The sequence below is a fragment of the Leptodactylus fuscus genome, chromosome 6 (assembly GCF_031893055.1).
Source record: "Leptodactylus fuscus isolate aLepFus1 chromosome 6, aLepFus1.hap2, whole genome shotgun sequence".
In the NCBI taxonomy this organism is placed as follows: domain Eukaryota; kingdom Metazoa; phylum Chordata; class Amphibia; order Anura; family Leptodactylidae; genus Leptodactylus; species Leptodactylus fuscus.
Genome location: NC_134270.1, coordinates 148147435 through 148168865, shown reverse-complemented (window position 1 = coordinate 148168865; position 21431 = coordinate 148147435). Strand labels below are relative to the sequence as shown.

The 21431-nt window shown below is 41.7% G+C and overlaps 1 protein-coding gene across 2 annotated transcripts in view; it reads right to left on the bottom strand.

Annotated features, from left to right (window-relative positions):
- Positions 1 to 21431, bottom strand: part of PLCG1 (phospholipase C gamma 1) — a 51971-nt gene that overhangs the window by 17504 nt on the left and 13036 nt on the right. For both annotated transcript variants that reach the window (XM_075277492.1, XM_075277494.1), the window contains exons 2-8: positions 7910 to 8062; positions 7584 to 7677; positions 6271 to 6318; positions 3865 to 3949; positions 1866 to 1949; positions 1429 to 1451; positions 311 to 383 (exon numbers count right to left, since the gene is read on the bottom strand). In XM_075277492.1, the coding sequence (XP_075133593.1) occupies positions 311 to 383; positions 1429 to 1451; positions 1866 to 1949; positions 3865 to 3949; positions 6271 to 6318; positions 7584 to 7677; positions 7910 to 8062 (560 nt within the window). The remainder of the gene's footprint in view (positions 1 to 310; positions 384 to 1428; positions 1452 to 1865; positions 1950 to 3864; positions 3950 to 6270; positions 6319 to 7583; positions 7678 to 7909; positions 8063 to 21431) is intronic.

Below are 21431 nucleotides of genomic sequence, written 5' to 3'. Positions count from 1 at the left end.
AGCCTTTCTGCTGTCTGAGGTGAACCACAGAAAGATGTGCCCCTCCCCCTCAAAGGAAAAAAAAATGGTGGTCATGAAAGATGGCCATGTACTACAATTTTAATTAGGGGGTCCCAACATGCAACCAGATGATAAATGGGTTGGGTAGCTTTTTTTTTTTTTTTTTTTTTTAGGGTGGGAGAGCATCTTTCTGTAGTTCGCCTCAGGCAGCGGAGAGGCTACGTTTACCCTTATATAGGACTCCAGCAATATTTAAGGTGGGATTTTTTTCCGTATTCTGGACTCCCACACACATGCTAAGGTTACTTACCTTCTGATAGTCCAATAGAAAGCCCTGGAAATCCAGCAATGATACTCGGTACAGTTCGGGGCGCTCTCCACCTCTATGTGGAAGGAATCGAAAAAATATTATGTTAAAAAAAGCCAATAGAAATAGAATGTACAGCGTTACTTTATCCAAAAACATTGCCACATTTGTCCACAGGTTGTGAGCAATACCGCAGCTCAGCCCCATTCACCTTATTAGAATGGACCTGTAATACCAGACACAACCCATGGATAAGTGTGGCGCTGTTTCTACAAGAAAGTAGAGAACATTAAATACACACACAGTTACATGTATACAGAGGTTCACATTCAAGGGTGACAACCACCAACGGGTGCCAGGACCTAAATCAGTTGTCATCTCTAAGGTCCCATTCCCCTGTCTGGCAATTCTTCCAGGTTTTATATTCTATGTATGAACTGGGAGGTCTGGATGGACGATGCTACATCCCAAAGGGGGAATTGCTGAGATGTAAGGAAATGTGCGAAAACATAAAATATTATAAAATAAGGTTTTATGTGAGGCTGCTCTTTCCCCTGACATTTTGCACTGGTTGTGCGACCCCAAGGTGCATGCAAGTTGTGGAAACCCAAAAAGATATGCACTTACTGCTCCATGTATATTTAAAGAGGACCTTTCATGTCCTCTGACATCAGTGGTATAATATAGCACCAGAAAGCTGACAGTGCGCTGATTTCAGTGCATGGTCAGCTTTGCCGGTACGAGCCCTGGTGCCAGAGATATCGGTGTCATTAGTTTGAGCACAGATATCCCTCCACTGTCAGAAAGGCGGGCCTTACTGCTCGGTGTCATCGCTGGGCTGTGAGGGTCACCCCCTGACAGTAATCTTCTATAGCCGTGTGCCATCAGTGGGGTGTTCCTCACCGCGCAGTGATGATTGTAGGTTGCAAGGCGAGCCCTTCTGACAGTGGAGTGATATTGGTGCCGAAACGCAGAAGGCATTAAAGGTTCTCTTTAAAACGACATTGTAAATTGGTTGTAAATCATATGTCACATAGAATTGGTAATATAAAATAAAATTGCAGACAAGTTATGTATTTTGGTTTATGGATAAATAAAGTTACTCAATCGGTTACACTCACCTTTCCAAGAAAGGAAGCGGCATCTAAAAGAAAAAGACCATAGAGGTGATGGTGAGTATCAGACACATTTCTACAGATAACATAGCGTGGTTGCAGTACCAGTCTAGAGAAAAGCTACATGAGATGACTACAATGACATCCGGCACCCTATAAACCACAATGTCCTCTATTTGGGTCAACCCTGCCTGTAGTTTATGTTGTTATTTGTGTTTTGTAAGCTTTGCAAATTGGTTCTTTGGTTGCCTTTTATTGTAAAATTACCTACGAGCAAGTAAAACTCATCCAAACAGTCACAGAAAGACGTCTCCACCACAATCTATGGCTGCGCCCGGGTAATAACACATACAATTTACTACAAATGACTGACTGGAGACAGGCTGGCTCAGTATGCGAGAAAATCCCTTTAATGGTTTACAGATCAGAAAGAAAGAACATACCGTCTTCTGTGCATTGTACATGAGGGAGCGGTACAGCTGGGCAAACTGGGCATAGTTAATTTCATGGTTCCTCTGTTCCACTTCCTGTAATGGAAACGAGGGGAGAGATAAGCGAGATAAGGCACAGTATGGAGGCATGGTCAGCATCTGCACAATACCCCAAATCTTGGCTGTGGGTTTCATGAATCCATTATTTTCGTGGAGCCATTCACCTCAATGGGTGAAGAGGGCCTGAAAAAATGGATCTAAGAGACTGGACCACGAAAAAGTAAAGCAGGTTGTATTTTTCATGGCCGAGAATGTTATTATGTGAACAGACTCTTGCTATAGTGTTTGCTTCTAGCTTCCATCAATAATTGGAGCTTTCCAAATTTGTTGGCCTGGCCGCAATCCTGCTCTAAGGACTCATTTGCTGCAAATCTTCACACTATTACGAGGATCAGTACAATGCGTTCCAGGCACTAAACGTACGCCGCCAGGACTATTTGTTCTTTCCAGGAGATTTAAAGGATGGACTAGTCATAAGTACCGTGATGTGTCATCCAGGGAAGAGAACTACGACTACTAAGAAGGCTACTACTACGATGACAGTGACTACTACAGGTATTCCGTCCTGGCGCTCCATTTAAAAGGTTTGTCCAGGGAGTCTAATTTTACTTACTTCCTCTTATTTCTTTGATGCTGGACCTGGGGGTTCGGGTCAGGTTCTGACTCTGGGTCACATAAATCAGAACCAGTCCCAGGGTCTCGCTTCCTAGTCCCTACTATTCCGTCTTCACCACTAATTACCTGACAGACTATAGAAAAACCATCCCCCATAGCACAAGTAACTACTTGAGAAAAGGGATGAAGCAGAGTGACCTGGGGGCCAGGTATTGCTTTCCTATTACATGAGGGGTTGGAACCTGCCAAGAACCCTCCAGGATCAGCATCAAGTAAAACAAGACTCCCTGGACAAGGTGTATGGGACAGAGGTAGACAGCATGAAGCGCGTATGACGCATCAGGGCAAGTACTTGACCACCACGCTATTCAAACTCTTTCTTGCTGCAGAAGATGAGTCTCTGGGCCATCATACCAGGGATGGGTGGGGGTCTCAGCAGTGATCAGACATCTATCAGCTATTCTATAGACAGGTAAGTGTGTCAATTGTGGGGAAAAGAAACCCTACAGGATGTCACCAAATGGCACAAAACAGTATACATCGGAAAACCTTAGAATTGTGTGTTGTGCTGTATTTATTTGGAAAGCCCCGTTCTGTATTACTAGTCCCCAGCACAAGTTGACATTTACATTTCAGTTCCACCAACAAGGTCAGTACTAAAAGGATTAAAATGAGGACTTTGTGGTAGACCACTGCCATTTGTGGTATATAAGACTGGTATATATTAAGTGTGATGTAACTCAGGGCTGTCTTATTATAAAACTGGTTAACCCTTCACTATAATAGGTCACCAGTGACAGTGGAGGTTTGAGGGCCCCGACTTCTGTTGAAGACAGTGCATGGAAAGCCCAATGCCACTTACCTCTTGTTGGTTCCAACCAGGTGGCCATTAGACTCAATATGTAATATTGGTGTTATGAATTACTAGTCCTCATCTATCCCCAGCATCGGTGGAGGGTGGACCTTATTTACGGATAAATACACACCCGCTCATAAATTAAGACACCCTTATCTGAGCCGTACTCCTTGTGTAGACTACAAGGAAATGGGGCCACTGACCAGAAATCTGGAAACAAATACTTTATTTATGCAAAAAGTTTCCAAACCTTGCACGGCAGAAAACTACTATACAAGGAATAATGAATCTACCTTACTAACTTCCCGTGCAACCAGGGAAAATCTAAATGGATGCACTAGGAAACAAAGTGGCACCTTCTTAACTTTGGTGAAGGAGACACTGACTGGCTCGCATATGGAACCAAAGTCTATAATGAGACAACCCCGTTTTAGACACAAGTGCGTATGTACTTAAAGGAATCCCGACAAAGTCTCTCACCTGGAGTCGATCACGTAAAAACTTCATGTTAGGAACTCTGTAGTTGACTTGAGATAACATACTCTTCAAATCTTTCACAGAGATCCTAAAGAAAGAATGCAAATGGTTGATTGTATACATTTCAGAGCGGTCATGTGGGTCAGTCATTGTAAGGCCTAAGTCCTGATATCTTTGTAAGTTAATGTAAGGAAATGGAGACAATAGGCCACAGAACAAAGGGACATCAACAAGAAGACTATTAACTTTAGAGACAGTATACAAGTAAACGGGCAAATATAAACAGGAGTTTACGGCAGAGACAACATATACATAGTACGGAAATAGAGCGTATGACAATGGAGCCACCAGATTGTAGGGGAATCTGATTTTAAAATAACTGGACATGCCGTGGAAAACACATTAGAAGGGATGAACACTGATCTCCATCCTTGTAGCGAGCAACCTATTTTGTATTGGCATCTCCTTTACAGATCTGTACGTTTCCATTGTAACAGACTACAAACAAACCCTGCTAGTCTGTATAGTTATGTGTTACTCCCTTGCATTTGTTTTTCTTATTTATTGCTAACATACATTCAATATACTGTATATACTCGAGTATAAGCCGAATTTTTCAGCCCAGTTTTTGAGCTGAAAAAGCCTCCCTTGGCTTATACTCGAGTTAGTAAAAAAAAAAAAAATTTTTTTTTTTTTTTTAGAGGGGGGGGGGGGTCTATGACCAACCACAATATCAATGTATAGAATCTCACATAAAATAGTGCAAAAAATAAAAATAAAAATTAAAAAAACAAATAAATAAAAGTTCTTAATCACTCCTCTCCCTAGAATACATACAAAAGTAGAAAATTACTGTGACACACATACACATTAGGTATCCCTGTGTCTGACAGTGCCCGGTCTACTGAATATAGGGGATCTGCAGTGCTCCTGTTCTGTCGGGAAGGGGTTAATATTAGCACTGCAGATCCCCTATATTCAGCCAGGCTAAATTCCAAGTGGGGGAAAAAAAACAGTCCTCAAGCTCAGGGAAGGGGCAGACAGACAACCAAAACACCCCCTCCCCTTCCCCAGCATCTACTGCACCCAAAAACTCCGACCATTTTAATTTTTGAAATTTTCCAGTAGCTGCTGCATTTTCCCCCCTAGGCTTATACTCGAGTCAGTAAGTTTTCCCAGTTGTTTGTGGCAAAATTAGGGGCCTCGGCTTATATTCAGGTCGGCTTATACTCGAGTATATACGGTATTAAGAAGTAGAGGACAGATGAGCGCGAGTATAACTGAGGAGTCCGACTACGAGAGTTTGTTTGTAGTCAGTTACCATGGAGATACATAGGCCTATTCAGAAGCTGTTGAAACACAATCTCCCGCTTTTGGACGAAGAGAAGGAGTGCAGAGAAGACGACAGAGGCCGTTGCTGGAGAGTTTTCAAGCAGCACTGAAGACGCCCCCAGAAAACTCATTTACATAAGGAAGATATTTGTCAGGAACGATGGCGCGGATCAGAATAATAAAGGTAAGAGAAGAATCGCCTTTCTTAAGGCTATTCCTATGTGTATTTAGTTTAAAAAGGGTTTTCTAATGATAGAATCCCTTTAATAAATTTAGTAAACCAGAAAAAAATATTCTGTAACAAATATAATTTGGAAATATCTAATACTCTAATATTTGGGCATTTTAAATCCTCTTAAAGTACCGTATATACTCGAATATAAGCCGACCTGAATATAGGCCGTGGCCCCTAATTTTACCACAAAAAACTGGGAAAACTTATTGACTCGAGTATAAGCCGGGGGAGGGGGGGGGGGAAATGCAGCAACTACTGGAAAACTTCAAAAATTAAAATGGTCGGAGTTTTTGGGTGCAGTAGTTGCTGGGGAAGGGGAGGGGGTGTTTTGGTTGTCTGTCTGCCCCTTCCCTGAGCTTGAGGACTGGGGTTTTTCCCCCCACTTGGAATTCAGTCTGGCTGAATATAGGGTATCTGCAGTGCTCCTATTAACCCCTTCCCGACGGAACAGGAGCACTGCAGATCCCCTATATTCAGCAGACCGGGCACTGTCAGACACAGGGATACCTAATGTGTATAATGTGTTTCATAGTAATTTTCAACTTCTATATGTATTCTAGGGAAAGGAGGGATTTAGAATTTTTATTTTTTTAAAGCTTCTTTTTTCCCCACTATTTTATGGGAGTTTCTATACATTGATATTGCAGCTGGTCATAGACACCCCCCCTCAAAAAAAAATAAAATATTTTTTTGCTGACTCGAGTATAAGCCGAGGAGGGCTTTTTCAGCACAAAAACTGTGCTGAAAAATTCGGCTTATACTCGAGTATATACGGTAGGTTTGTAACAATACCATTGACTCTCTAATACTTGGCCGTTTTTCCAGATGTGTCAGAAACTTACTTGTCCTCGCGGTTTCTATCCAGAGAGTAGAACTGTTTCCGTAGCCATCTATGAAAGAAGCAAAAAAACACTATTTGAACAAAATCACAAATCTCGTGATGAAATAGAAAAAAGCAGTAACTTTCATGTACACCTCCAACCCAATCTGGTCAAGGAGCTAGAAGGTCTTGCGCTGACGAAGGCAATTAATTGTGAACTGCATTATATGCCAAAATAAGGTTTTATGTGCTAAAAAAGGAGCATGCCCGTAGCTTCTTCTCTAAGGGGCCTTGCCATGTTCCAAACTTCTTAAAAGGGCTATCCTATACTGCACGTTCTGCTGGAACACTCTCAGGCTGAATGTGGGCAAGACCAGTGGTGGACAAATCTCCCATTGAGGTCCATCACCAGCTAAGTCTAGATTCATCCCGGCTCCCTTCAGGCTGAGTGCGCCGTTGGGGGAATAGGACCCTTCGTTCTTGGTATAGGTGGGGGGTCCCAGCAATCATACCCCAGTGATCAGGTATTTATCATACTTTTTGTGTAAAGATATTGTCAAGATGGATTTTTAGTTACTTTTAGACCAACTCACCCTAATCTTGTTGGATACCTGTCCAGACCAACAAATACAACCACTCATGCAGTAAGTAATGGACAACTGTATACCGCTTTACATCAGGTGCCCATCAAATGTTATGGTCCGAAGGCCACGCTGCATTGTTGCCAAGGACCACAATCTACAACAGTCTACCATATGGGGTTTTCATTTTTGGAACTCTCAACTATCAGGAGAACATGGAAAGGCTTTGCAACTCCCATAAACTATTAAATGGAGAAAGCTGTATGTATAGACGGTCTTGTGTCTAATTCATCTGCTCCTTAAAGTGCTGGAGACACTCTATAGATGTCTCATATGTGAAATTCCCATAAATATTGCTGTAAAACTAACGTATTCCTTTGTTCCTAGTGCAAAGTTGTAGGCGCGGTATACAATACAGGACTTCAAAGCGTGTGTAAACTTAGATGGTGGACATACATGTAATTTGGTGATAGAAGTTAGAAAATGCAAGGCTAAGTGCAATACGTTTTCAATGCAGAGGTGTAAAGGTGTGAATATACCATCTGGTGACAGCTTATCATCAAGAAAGGATCAGGAGCTGAAACACAACACATTGATCCTTGCTTCTTCTGACAAGACTGGTTGGGGAGTCTGGAGTTCCTGTTTATCCAATGGTCGGCCAGTGCCGGGTGTGATGGACATAAATCTGGCGTGTATGGCCCCCCCTTTGGATTGTCACTGGAGCCTTGACTATAAGGGAACCCTTGTTTATTACCTCTCTATCTGAAGTGGTGTAGTGGCCTGAAGAGTATCTTGGAGCAACCAGTTCAGTCCCTTTATCCACATATTCACTTCTTCCTCTGATGTTGCTGCAGGACAAAAATACATTTAGAAAGCAGAAGGTTTAATAGATCACTAGAGTTACAAAATTATCCCAAAGTCAGCCATGTACATATTTCCAGGAAATGGTTTATTCAATGGGATCAATATTAATGAAGACGCGTTTGGTGCCGGCAGGACATTTGGTGGTTAGTACTAATGTTATAAGACAGAGAGGGTTATTAAGGTAGCACTAAGAGGTATCATATGGAGGTCACTTACCCTGCAGGCTCAAGGTCTTAAGTCTAAATTCCATCCCATAGAGGATGACGAAGCAGTGATCCGGTTCCAGGCGTACCGTAGCATCTTCTTGGTAGCGATCAAAATCTCGAGAATTCTTCCCAAGTCGAATTTCCTTTATCTCCCTGATGTCCACTGAGGAGAGAGATGGTATAATATATGGATGAGCCATCACTTTCTCATCTGAACAGGTTACTCCCCAACCCCACCAGCAATGCATGCTTTTATCTAATAAATAGTTGTAAAGAGTTCATGATCCACATTCTCCGCACTAGCCATAAAGGTTTTTCCATCTTAGTCCTGAAGATTAGACAAGTCTCACTGGTCCGAAAGACACATCTCAATGCTTTATTTAAGTGTATTGATCCAGGACAACATGGAAGAGGAGTAGAGGTCAAGTAATATTCATCAAATAGTATTATGGGTGAATGTTGATAGCTATAGCAAATCCCAACTCTGGTGTCTGTTCATTCTGGGATTCGGTGAGCAAGGAAATGGAGGAAAAGAATGGGATAAAATGATGGAAAAATACTTAGATTGGTTTAAAAAATTTTTTTTTTTAGATATAATCTCTACACCATCCTCTACCAATCACTAGGGACCCGCTTTACTTCCTTGTCCCATCTCGACATTAAAAAGTTTCCAAAAATGACCGATCATCGTTTGCAGGCGTGACCCCAGCTCAAAGAGTAATTCGTTGGGCAAGGATTTCCTGCGCATTGAGATGGGACCAGGAAGTAAAGACCAGAGTGGACACCCAGCAATGGGGTAATGGTAAGATGAATAAAGCTTTTTTTACATTATTATTTTAAAAAAAATTTTTTTAAAAAATTTCCATAATTTGTTTCTACCGGAAAACGCCTTGCTGTTCTAAATGGAAATACACAGTAAACTTTAGCTGTCAATTGTGCTATTGTAGGATGGTCTTTTAGGCTATAGTCACACCACAGTTGCTAAAAACAGCTCTGTAAAATGGACAAAACAGCTCTTTTTCATCTGTGATGGGACCAATTTTTTTACGGATCACGCATGACCATAAATGGGTCCTGTCCTAATTATAATTTTTTTTTTTTAATGGTCCATTCATACAGTTTGTAAGAAACAAAAAAAATAAAAACAAAATCATGTTAGTAGCCTCAATAGTATTCTTCTGCAAACAGTTGGGTGGTTGCGGTATACAGTCATGTGAACAGAACCTAAAGTTCCCCCAAAGATACCCCAGTAACGCTCACAAAAGTAGCACTGATTTTAGAAAAGAAAAAACAAAAAGCGGATAAAAAAAGCGGGGTCTAACAGGAGCCTTTGAAATGGCACATTTACCCCTACCACACTACATTCACACTATTTACCGCTATACCATCAGGAATTACCGTAAACCAAGAATATCATCCTAATTAAATTACCTTTATTCTACGCACCACAATCATCTCAACAGTCTCTTCCTTCAACTCTCCTTGTAACATTATATAGGAGATAATGCAATCTCGACTGCAAGAATATAAGAAGGCGCCAAGAATTTCCATGACCATATAAATGAAAAGGCTGCAGACAGAGCGCTTATTCACAGGGCATAGCTTTCTGATCTGGACATCTAATAATCTCAATAAATTACAGCAGACAGAACATAATCCCTGTAGTACATACGTCAGCAGGACTGCATCTAAGAGAGCAGGCGCTGGCTTCAGATCCATCACTGGTTAAGTAAGCGGAGCGACTCGTTCTTAAAACGCGAGGCCTGTAACAGCTTAGGTGTGTATTACAATGCCAGCAATATGTGCCCCATACACTGCCAGAGAGCGTATCCATATCAAAAGGAGTCAAAAGGAGCTCTTTGGGGCAACTGAGATGCAAGAGGTATACAAAGTGGTATCCCTATATACTGCTGTATGGCCCATGTGTCTGGCAGGAGCAATCTGAGAATCCGTTTTACGTAGGATGGCGATGATATTTAAAAATAAATAAATATATATAAATTAAATAAATATATACGGTATACCGTATATTATAATAAAATTCTATCTATACATCTATATATCCATCCCTATCTATCTATCTATCTATCTATCTATCTATCTATCTATCTATCTACCTACCTACCTCATAACAAAGGTCTGTCTGTTTTTTTGCAATATAGAAAAGTAGCACGCACGGAAAATTTTATTTCAATCCCTGAAGTCTACAGACGCCTTTCCTAGGACATATTTTTTAAATGAACCGTACTGTAAAGAAGTGAACTTAACCCAACCTTACACAGATACATATACACTCCACCCCATGGTCTTATCTAACCATATAGATGGTATAAGATACTGATATGCATTGCTTCATTCTACAGTCAGAGATACATCTACAGGGAACATCAGATTTACAGATAAAAACTTCAGTTTCTAATTCTAATTTTGGAAATTTTTGAATTTAGGCTGAAAATGACTTAGTGGTTGAGAATGTCATGACGCAAGATCGTGGTGCTCATACTCTGTACACGTACATGAGACAAGAAACCACATTTGCCCAGTAACTTATGCCGATACATTTACATTATTGATGGATAAACTGGCTTGTAAGCTAGCTTTTTTTTGTGTGACTTATTAGAGGATCTTTACTGTTTGACTATGGCCATCAGCTATTGGAGCTGGAGCAGTCACAGTCAGGCTGTAGAAAAATAGAAGAGTGGTAGTCGGACCTATGGCCTACCAACTCCACAGTCTTGGTATAATTTGTAAATGTTAATGGATTCATTAAGACAACTACAATTTTGACATGTTAAAGTGCATGAATGTCTTGGTAAAGGGTTACTTATGAGCCGGGACTGATGACTTTTGATGCAGTAGACATGACCAAGGAGACTCTTCCATGGTAAGTAAGTAAAAGTAGCGTCTGGATAGTATCATGAAATCTAAATGACATAAGATGCACCCTACGTCTCCCCTTTATACCAACAAGGTGGTTCACAGGAAGGTTCATCATACATGTTCTAGCCAAGGCCATCTGATATCTGGATGAACGTGTATGAAGTGACTTGTGTGGGTTTTCTACTGTGGGTCAAAACATCAGGAAGCAAAGACCAGAGTCAACTTAGCGGCTGAACTGGAACGATGGGTGATCAGAGAGAAGGGATTTTCTGGTCATTCGTTTCATTATTATTAACCACCTTTAAAAAAAAAAAATTCTCCCATGGAAAACATCAGAGTCAATTTCCGCGTGTATGTATCCTACACCGGTCTGACTGTCTGAGAACATATAGAAACAGGATAGTTTAAAGCTTTCAATCGGGGATGGTTTCACCTCGAAGGGCCAGCTACATCATATGATATCTCCTAGGAGGACGTTCTTCTATTGTATTAAAGGGATTCTACCATTAAAATCTATTTTTTTGTCGTTGACACGTAGGATTAGCCTTAAGAAAGGCTATTCTTCTCCTACCTTTAGATATCTTCTCTGCGCCATTATTTGGTAGAAATCACGGTTTTCGTCAGTATGCAAATGAGTTCTCTTGCATCACAGGGGGGCGGGCCCCAGCGCTCAAACAGCACTGGGGGCATCCCTAATGCTGCGAGAGAACTCTCCAGCAAAGCCTCCATCTTCTTTCTGGTGCTGGGGGTCAAACTTCTAGACCTCGGGCAGAGCGGACTGCGCAAGCCCGCGGCCACAAGAAAAATGGCTGCTTACACAGTAAGCGGCCATTTTCTTGTGGCCTGTGCTGTTTGAGCACTGGGGCCCGTCCCGTCAGCTAGGATTTCCTCATTGTGGCCGGGATATCTTCCCAGATTTGTAGTATCGCTACCCGATAACCCAGCTACAATGAGCTACAATGACAAAATCAAGTCCCACACCATAGAAAGTTTCTGTATTTTTGGTCGTATCCATTGGCAACCGATCAAGACAAGAGACTAAAATCGTTAGAGAAAATCTTTAAAACTCTGCAGAATTTTTAACTACTTAGATTTGCAAAAAATGTTTAACTCTTAATAATCTAGAAAGATATGATTATGATCATGGGAATACCCCTTTAAGGCTATTCCTACGGGTCAATAACAAAAAATTTGATTTTAATGGTAGAATCCCTTTAAGGGTCTTGGCCCCAGGTTTCATGTCTGGATCTTACTTCTGTTATGGCCTTCTTTGGTTGCTTAGGTTATGCTTAAAATTCTTACAAGATTTTTTTAAAAAAAAACAAAAAACAAAAAAAACCCAAAGAGGGTTTCCTACCCAGAATGAGAACAATATCAAGGTCATATATCCAGGTCACAGTCTCAGCTAATGGTACTATGGAGGGGAGAAGTATCTACAATCCTTACACTTCCTACAGCTATGGCCAGAAGTCCCACGAGACCCCGCTACAGAAGCTTGATCCATCAGCATGTATTGCAAAATACCGTCTCAGGGTGCGTGAGAAGGATGCAGAAGTTACTGACACGGAGAGTCTTCAAACACATACGGGTTCTACTTTCTTGTAGGTACAGTATATGACATTAACTCATCTTTCCCCGCAGCTGATCTAGTTCCCAGAGACCAAAACCAGGCAGTGGGACAGGATGCTCAGCTGCAACATAACCACATGCAGCCTGTGTGCTCTGCAGTATAGCTTCCTGCCTGCCCGCATCCTGTATCGGAGGAGCAATGCTTCTGTCATCCTCTAGATGTGCCCACTGCTCCCCCACTCACCTCCTATGCAGCAACGTATTCCACAAGCACCCACCTACTGCAAATACTACTAATCTTTCAGAGCATAAGATTGATGGAGACGTTATACAATTTTTTATTTTTTTTTTGCATACAAATATTTTCATCCCTCACCATCTTCTTTCAAGTACACACATACACACTACAGCAACGTACATAGGAAGCCGATTAACCCACTGGTATATTGGAGAAAACAGTGGCCTGCGGCCTTTTCTTGCACCAAAGTTGTGCCATATTGGTCATTCTTTGCCCCACAAAACTAGGCAGAGACCAAGCCAGGGTCAAATTTAGTCTACGTCATGCGTAGTTTAACTCAAGCTGGTGTGAGCTGTGTCTTAAAGCTACGGCAGGTCCTCATTGGCGAAGAGGTCAGTGGCCTGCACCTGAATTATTAGGAGGCCAGAGCCTTAAGGCCCCACACTGCGGAAACGCAGCTTTTTTTTGTTGCAGATTTTGCTGCAGTTTTTTGAGCCAAAGCCAGAAGTGGATTGATCAGGAGGGAGAAATATGAGAGCTTCCTATATATCCCATTCCTTATGTAGCCATTCTTGGCTTTGGATCAGAAAACCGTAACAAAATAAGCTGCGTTTCCACAATTGGGGGCCTTAGCCTAAAAAGGTTTTCCAATAAATGTATCCATATTTAAATTTGTAGACACAACTAAAAGTTTTTTTGCATATCATTTTTTTAAATTTTGCATTGTTTGAAAGATTTTCTCGTACCATCTTAGTGGTGACATCTCTCGTCTTGATCGATTGCCAATGGACATGACCATGAATGCAGGAACCTTCTATGGTCTGGGACTTGTCAGAAACCCAGCCATGATGTCCTTATTGTGGATAGGTTATCAGGCAAGGACTCTACATGTATGAGAAGATAATCATGGCCTGTATTATTAGGTGTATCCAATCAAGACTAAAGATGTCACCACCAAGATGGTTAGAGAAAATCTTTAAAAAAATTTTTATCTGCAGAATTGTTTAACTTTTAAGTTGTCTACAATTTTAACTATGGTTATGTTCATAGGAAAAACTCTTTAAGCCGAGGAATTAAGACTTAAGGTGTTGAGAATGCAAGCCTTGATAAATTCCCTCCATTGTATCACGCGGTTTACCCAGAGCCAGACTCACGAAAATACTAGGAAATTACAACTTTCCTTTAGATTTGATTCCAAGAGCCTAACACCACAAGGCAACATTGCAAACCACACTGTCACCTCTGTTAGTACAGGACGTGGGTGGGTAGCATGGGTAAGGAGGGGTTTAGGAGACTTTTTGAATTCTTTTTTAAGACTAGAAAAAGCCATTCCAATTATCTTGTATTTTAGGACAGGAGTCAACAATCTTTGCCACTCCTAAGACACTAAAATTCCCAGCATGTTCCACTCACTCCATGGGAGTTCCAAGAACAGAAGAGCATGCGGGCACGTTGAGAGTTGTCGTTTCTAGAGTGCCAAAGGTTGACGACGCCTGTTCTAGGGTAAATCGTGTTGAGTGTTTTTGTGAAGTTTTCAGCCAACGTCGCATCCAGTACAAAAATAAAGTAGGTGTACGACCATTTACAAGTAATTTTTCTAGCAAATATGTACCGAGCCAACTTTGACCGCTTTTTAATTAGACGAGTCCTCTCCTTCTGGCGGGTAAGTGCTCCCCTGTGTTTGACTTGGACTACTTTACGGGACTAAGACGTCTTAAAGAACAGACTGTAAATAATTTATCACTGTATTTTCATAATGAAAAATAATCAGCATGCATTGGCTCTAAATACGGCTTCAACCAGACGGTGTCATCAAGTAAGGTGTGAACCACTTGGAACCACCAAGAGAACTTGTAAGGAATATTTTGGTGCCCTACACAATGTGAACTAGCTGGGCCACACAACGGGGCATTCTTTTTAACGGCAAATATAGGTGCAAGTCAGCGATAAATGCTAAACTAAATGTGACCATGCCGTACCATGTATGAGAACCCCTTATGTTATAAAATCTTCTGTTTGCAGACCATCAATATAGGAACTCTGGAAACTGGGGCACATGAGCAGTGTGGCACATTGATGAACCTCATACGGAGTTTTCTGATGTCAAAAAGCCCCAAAAATCAAAGACTAGGTGGCCAGGCATTTACAGGCGTAAATAATATACCCCTAGCCAGTGTAGATTTCAGTTATGGCACAGGGACAGCTAGAAAGGCGCCTTTTAATAAATCTGGCACATCGGATTCCAGTGGACCACAGAATAAGACCAGCGTACAAAAATGCCACTCTTCATAAATCCGGCACAGTGTGTGTGAGTGTTGGTGGGGTGTCCTTTACTTAAAAGGATTGTATGACTTTATGAAGTTATCCCTGTTACCATTTGGTTAAGGGATAATTTTATGATGCCGTGAGCATAGGGCTCCTGTCTTCCCATTCTGATGGAACAACAGGCTGCGCATGCGCCCGACACTCTATTCATTCTGTATGGGAGCACCAGAGATAATCAAAGTCAACTGGGAATTCTCGAAGATGGAGATACAAGTTTATAGCCAGCATTACGCAAATAAAAAAGGCAGACCACACAACAACGTACACAATGTAGTAAAACATGTCGGCCACTGAAATGTAAACAAGAGCCTCACTTTAATAGCAGTTCTCTATTCTGCCTAGGTACAGGACTTCCTTCTAGGATATCCACGTGCCCTAATAAGACATAGGGAAAGTGGTGGCCTAAGATGAGAAACGGTGACTCTCGTCCATGACCATTTATGTGTATACTGCTAACTCTAGGCTCACACTAACTTTCAGCTCTCTGTCATTCAGGTCGGTGAAAAACGGAGAGGCCGTCCGCTACAAATGTGGTTACCCGCGTACACCATAGACTATTTTATTCTGAAACCAAAGGAGGCAAAGTCTTCCCTCCGCTGATTTTGGAAGGAATCTGCGAAGACTACAACACAGATGTGAACCGAGCCTAAGCTGCAATACCAGACGCAGTCAATGGAGAAGACTGGTGCTGTTTCCGGAAAATAAGCAGACCTTTATTTTTCGTAGCTCAAAAACAAAAAGGAGACACCGATCGGCCCGTAGTGTAGCACTGTTGTATAACAGGTAGGAGAGTGGAATTAAGGCTCACCTTATGGGGTTGTGAATAAACATCTATGAGATAGCAGTGACAATGATTGACGGGAGTTCCCTTTAATTCTGGTGTAGCTGCAAGGTTCCTGGCGCCTCACGGGCGTGTACAGAATGCATCAGAAGGACCAACAACACAGATTGATCGTACCACAATTGGTTGGGAAGGAACCACGCTCACCAAATAAGTTAAAATAAACGGTTTTATTCAATTATTTCCAGCACAACGCGTTTTGGGCATAACACTTCGCCCTTCATCAGGTGAAACAATTCTTTAACCGTTGGGCTGTTAGCTTTCTAGCCCGGCGGAAGGCAGAGTATTATAAGTCATTGGCAGGCGTGGGTTATGCTAATTGTTAGCTCCTGCGCTGTTCAAACAGTGCGCCTGCTCATCACAGCGCATGTGTTATTTTTCCTAGCGGTTCATTTCAAGAGAATTTTAGTATTTTGACTTAAAAATAAAATAAAAATCTGCCCCATGTGAACCAGACCTGAAAGAGGACATGTCACCAAAGCTAAATTACTTACTTCACTTAATTGCCACTGTTCCACTTATTAAAAAAAGAAAAAAAAAATTTTTTTTCCAAGAAACAAAAAAATAAAAAATAAAATTTAAATTGATCAGGGGTTCAGAGGTGCATTAGCAATCAAATGAGGTAAGCAGTTTAGTATTCAGTACTTGATGACAGGTCCTCATGTAGGCCTTGTTCACAAAGGGTGTTTTTTTGTTTTGTTTTTTTAAGTAAAAAAAATAATCTAATACAAAAAAAACTTAAGAACAAAGCCAAGTTCTGAGATCTTGTGCTATATATTTTCGTAAGCGACAGCGTCTAAACTTCTGCCCAAAGCCACTTATCCTATCAGAGATGCGGCCATAATTGTAGCTCCCGATGAGAAGCTTGATATGCACAGGAAATTCTTTTTTCACACATGGCTCCAAATAGAACATTTTATTTGGGACAGACATCTTCTGACCTCAGAATGAATGTGAACGTTTAGGGATGGGTGTGGCCTCAACAAAACAGGCATGATGGATGATAGAGGTTTCAAAATAAAAAAATAAAAAAAGCCTCAAAAACAAGGATGTGACTTATTGTATCCCAGGCTGTTTTTATGCTGTTTTTGTTATTTCTGTATTTCAAAGAAAATTTCTTCTTAAAGCAAAAATAAAGTGGTTCATATAAAAAAATGCTGTAAAAATTTTACTCAGAATTTTACAGGGAACACTACTTCGTTAAACTAAATCTGTGCCAGTTTTTTTTTTCGTTTCAGTCAGAGTGTTACTCCCCAGTACTCGCCATGTCTGATTCCAGAAAAAGTAATATACCGTATTTAAGGCACATCGTACTTACATCCTACTCCTACTATTATTGGATATTTGTTCCTCAATCACACAAAAACGGCTGAACGGATTTAAATGAAATTTGGCACATAGATCGATTGTAACTTCGATTAAAACATAGGCTACTTTTTATCCCGGTAAATAACATGGCTTCATGACTGTTATGAATTTATGTTCACATACTATATTGCACTGCTCTTATCTCAGCTTCCGAGAAAGCCAGGGCTGTTATCTCTCTGTGTAAACACACGCTAACCCTCAGTGGTGAGTGTTCATGCATTTGCATATTATCTGATCTGCTTCAGGCACTTCTGACAAACTGACAAGGGCAAACACCTTTAATCCAAATTGGAAGTTTGCCAATTTTCAACATGCCTGGAAAACGAAAATCTAATTTGTCGTAAACAACAAGAGCTATGAAGGAGCCAGAAGTCAGAGTTCTACTCAAGCAGAGCTGAGGATGATAATCGACACCCGCAACACACTCATTATATGATGTCCCAGCGAGCTGCTGAGATACCGGAACAATTACAGGCACAGCTCAAGAAAAGAGTTCAGTGGCAGGCCAGCTTGACAGCTGCCGAAACGTCGCAGCAGGTGGATCATCAACACCAACAACCCGCTCATTATATGACGTTCCAGCGAGGTGCTGAGATGCCAGAACAATCACAGGCACAGTGCAAGAAACAAGTTCAGCGGCAGGCCAGCTTGAGAGCTGCCAAAACGCCGGAGCATGCAGATCATCAACACCAACAATACGCTCATTATATGGCGTCACATCGAGCTGCTGAGATGCCGGAACAATTACAGGCACGGGGTGAGGAACAAGGTCAACAGCAAGACAGCTTGCAAGGTTCCAAAATGCCGGAGCAGGCAAACCATGAATATAGGCGGATCATCAACGCCAACAATCCGCAGATGAAGTAGCGGGCAGAAGCTAGTACCATATATTTCTTAGAATACGCCTTCCTGTTTCAGTCTGATGGGAGTCATTCAAGTGTCCCCTGATTTCCCTCTTTCCACTGCAAAATAGATGCACACTCGGCAAATTGCTGTGAGGCAGGAGACACTCCTGGCCACAATGTGACACCACCTAAATCGGTAGAAGTGGGGTGCAGCCAAATCTTCCCAGTTCTGCCAATCTGGTTGTTAAAATTACAACCAGATCACAGAACCAGGGAGAAGAGGAGCTCCAATCTGCTTCTGTAGATGGTAGAGCTGGAAGCTATAGGCTTCCTGCTCTACCACTTTTTGAATTGGAGGCTGCAGGACATATTAGCCCTACAAGCTGCGAGGATCGAGAGATAAGTATGTGCCCCACTTGAGTTGTGTTTGGGCCTGAAGGGGATGCCAAAGAACAGCCACGCACTTGGGAGAGGGGAGGCAAGTGGGGTATAACAGTTTGTTGTTATTATCTATTATCCCTCCCCTCCAACTACACTCATCACACTGGGGTCTGAGGAGAGCCTAGACTAAAATAGTTTTTAGTGAGTAACGAAACCCAAAAGTTTTGTCTATGGGCAAACCCGAAACTAATGGAAATATTTGATTAAATCCATTGCAAACAAATCGGTTTGCTCATTCCTATTAACTAACCACCCCTACAACAAAATTTAAGGGCTGTTTGTAGACTCTCTTTCAAGACACATTTTCTTTAGGTAAACGGCATGCTTCATGTGAACGGAGCCTTTTTTTTTTTTTTTTTTTTTTTTACACCTAAACATCACATGTGAAAGTAAATAGTACCGCTACATCATACATATAAGAGGATACAACTCTTAACCATCACAGATATTACAGCAATTTGTGGTTTCACATGAATCTGCCCTCACCATTTATTGCTGAAACCCACAAGACTGGTTTTCATATTCATTTACGAGAATTACAGATTTGGTATTAATTTACACAAGGGTTTTTTTTTAGTTTCTGATTTTTTAAATTTCATTTATTAATTTTAATTCTACTTTCTGTACATAGTTGTGTGGATTGGCCATCTTGCTTGAGCTGCTTTTTGCAGCATTTAGGGATATGCTTTACAGCAGCCACATGGACCAGAGATGCAGTAGTGTGGAGACGACTCTCTGACGTCCATGGGAGAATTGTTTAGACCTACGCTGAGATGTGCTGCTGCGCAAAGACTGTATGAAGAAAAACATTGCAGCCGGCTCAACGCTGTGTGCGGTGCTACATGTGCACAGGAAATCAGACTGCTGCGATACCGTATGTTGTATCCATTGTTCCGGCTGCTGTGGGATGAGCTGGGAGAGTGGACCCCCCGCCGCATACGATGCTTAGTGTATGCACAGCAGGCATCTCCCAGCTCATATATGTATCGCAGCGGTGTCAGCAGCCGGCATACCTGTACACATGGAACATCGTGCACAGTGCTCAACCGGCTGCAATGTTTTTCTTCATACAATCTTTACACAGAAAGATTATTATCATTGGGGGGGGGGGGGGATGTCTTACTTTTGGGGGTGCCTTATATTAGGCAATTCAACAAAACCTCTGCTATGTCTTACTTTCAGGGAATGATTTATTTTCGGGGAAACAGGGTAGAAGCGCTATCAAATCATAGTAATCCTGTCTGTGACGACTGCTGAAAAGTGGACAGAACAGGAAGTATCCAAATAGAAATTTTATATATATATATATATATATATATATATATATATATATATATATGTATATATATATATATATATATATATATGCGCTTCTCATTGAAAATAGTGGGGGGCAGGCTGGGTTCACCTCAAAATCTGCTCTAAGCAACCCCCCCCCCATAAAAACAGACAAAAAAAAAAAAAGAAAATATCAACACCCAAATCTAAAAGATAAACCTGCATTTGGCAGATGCCAGAAGAACCCCTCCTTTAGGGCAGCGATGGCGAACCTATGGCACGGATGCCAGAGGTGGCTCTCAGAGCCCTCTCTGTGGGCAACCATTTGTGGCACAGATCATACTGTATGGGGGCCACTGTGGAGAAAAATATACTGTGTGGGGGCCACTGTGGAGCAGATTGGACTGTGTGGAGGCCCTTCGCTATTTACATCAGACAGTACTGGTTTTATACCTGACATGTGATATTATTATAGGTCATAATAACATTGCACGGTCACTATAAAACAGATCTGTGCGATGTAAATAGTGAACATTAATTGTTCAAAATTATACCAAATGCGGTACATAATTGTTTCTATACTTAAAGCTCTGTAAAGCCCCATTCACACGACTGTATTTTGCGGGTCTGTAACTGTCCGCACTTGTGGATCCGCACAGTATTAAGGTTATATTAACGTGTTGGCACGTTGCAATAATTTAGTGAGTTTTGGGTTGCATTTTGGGCACCCGGTTTCTAAAAGGTTCGCCATCACTGCTTTAGGGCATGCAGTGGCAACAGTAATGTTATATCATATAGGAATCATCACCCAAGGCAATTTGAGCATGGTTATAGCTGGGCTGATCCATAACTAGACAAGTACAGTGAATTTGCAACACTGTGGCGGCCATATCTAGAAAGTTCTGTGCACAAAGTGAGATCCACAACAGAGTGTTTTACTGGAGGAACTTCACTGGTCTCATCTCAATCCCATGAAACATCTTTGTGGTGAGCCATTTCTTTGCAAAATGTTTGTACTGACCCCAGGTATCCAGGTAGACCTATCTTCAGGATAGGTCATCAATAACTTATCAGTAGGTGGAGTAAGACACCCAGGCTGTGTGAAGGGGTCAAGGTGTTTGTGCGAGCCCTGTGACCTCTTCTAGCGGTCATGCGATGAGATTACAGCCTTGTCCCATTCACTTCAATAGAACAAGGCCTCAGACACTACACAGCCGCTACGAATCCATTGGCATGTACTGCGGCTCCTTCACACAGCTGATCAGCCGGGTTCTGGGTGTGGAACCCTACTGGTCTCTTGTTGCAATGGTCACTGGGTTCCTGCCTTACTGTAGTCAATCCCACCATGTTTTATCATCCCAGAAACAATGAGCGCTCCACTTCCCGCATATATTAATAGCTGTAAGTGAATTAAATTCACATTCCTGAAAATCAATGCTTATGTAATAATACAATCATATAGAAGCGCAAAGCAAATATAGTAAAAGGAGACACATAAGCATGTGTGGGACGGACATGAGGCAGCTCCTGATATCCTCTGAACGTCATGTGGGCCTCAGGGGGCAGCTCCATTATCTCCTCATATCCTGCCTAGATCTTGGAGCCCGGTAGATCATTCTGATGAATTTCCAGACAGACCCAAGGGAAAGTAAGAGCGGATCTGCAGTGCAGTAAGGGTAGCCCCCCTCTGTGAGTCTGTATGGTGGCCTATAGCACACAGGCAGCCACAAATCCCAATTAGATTAGT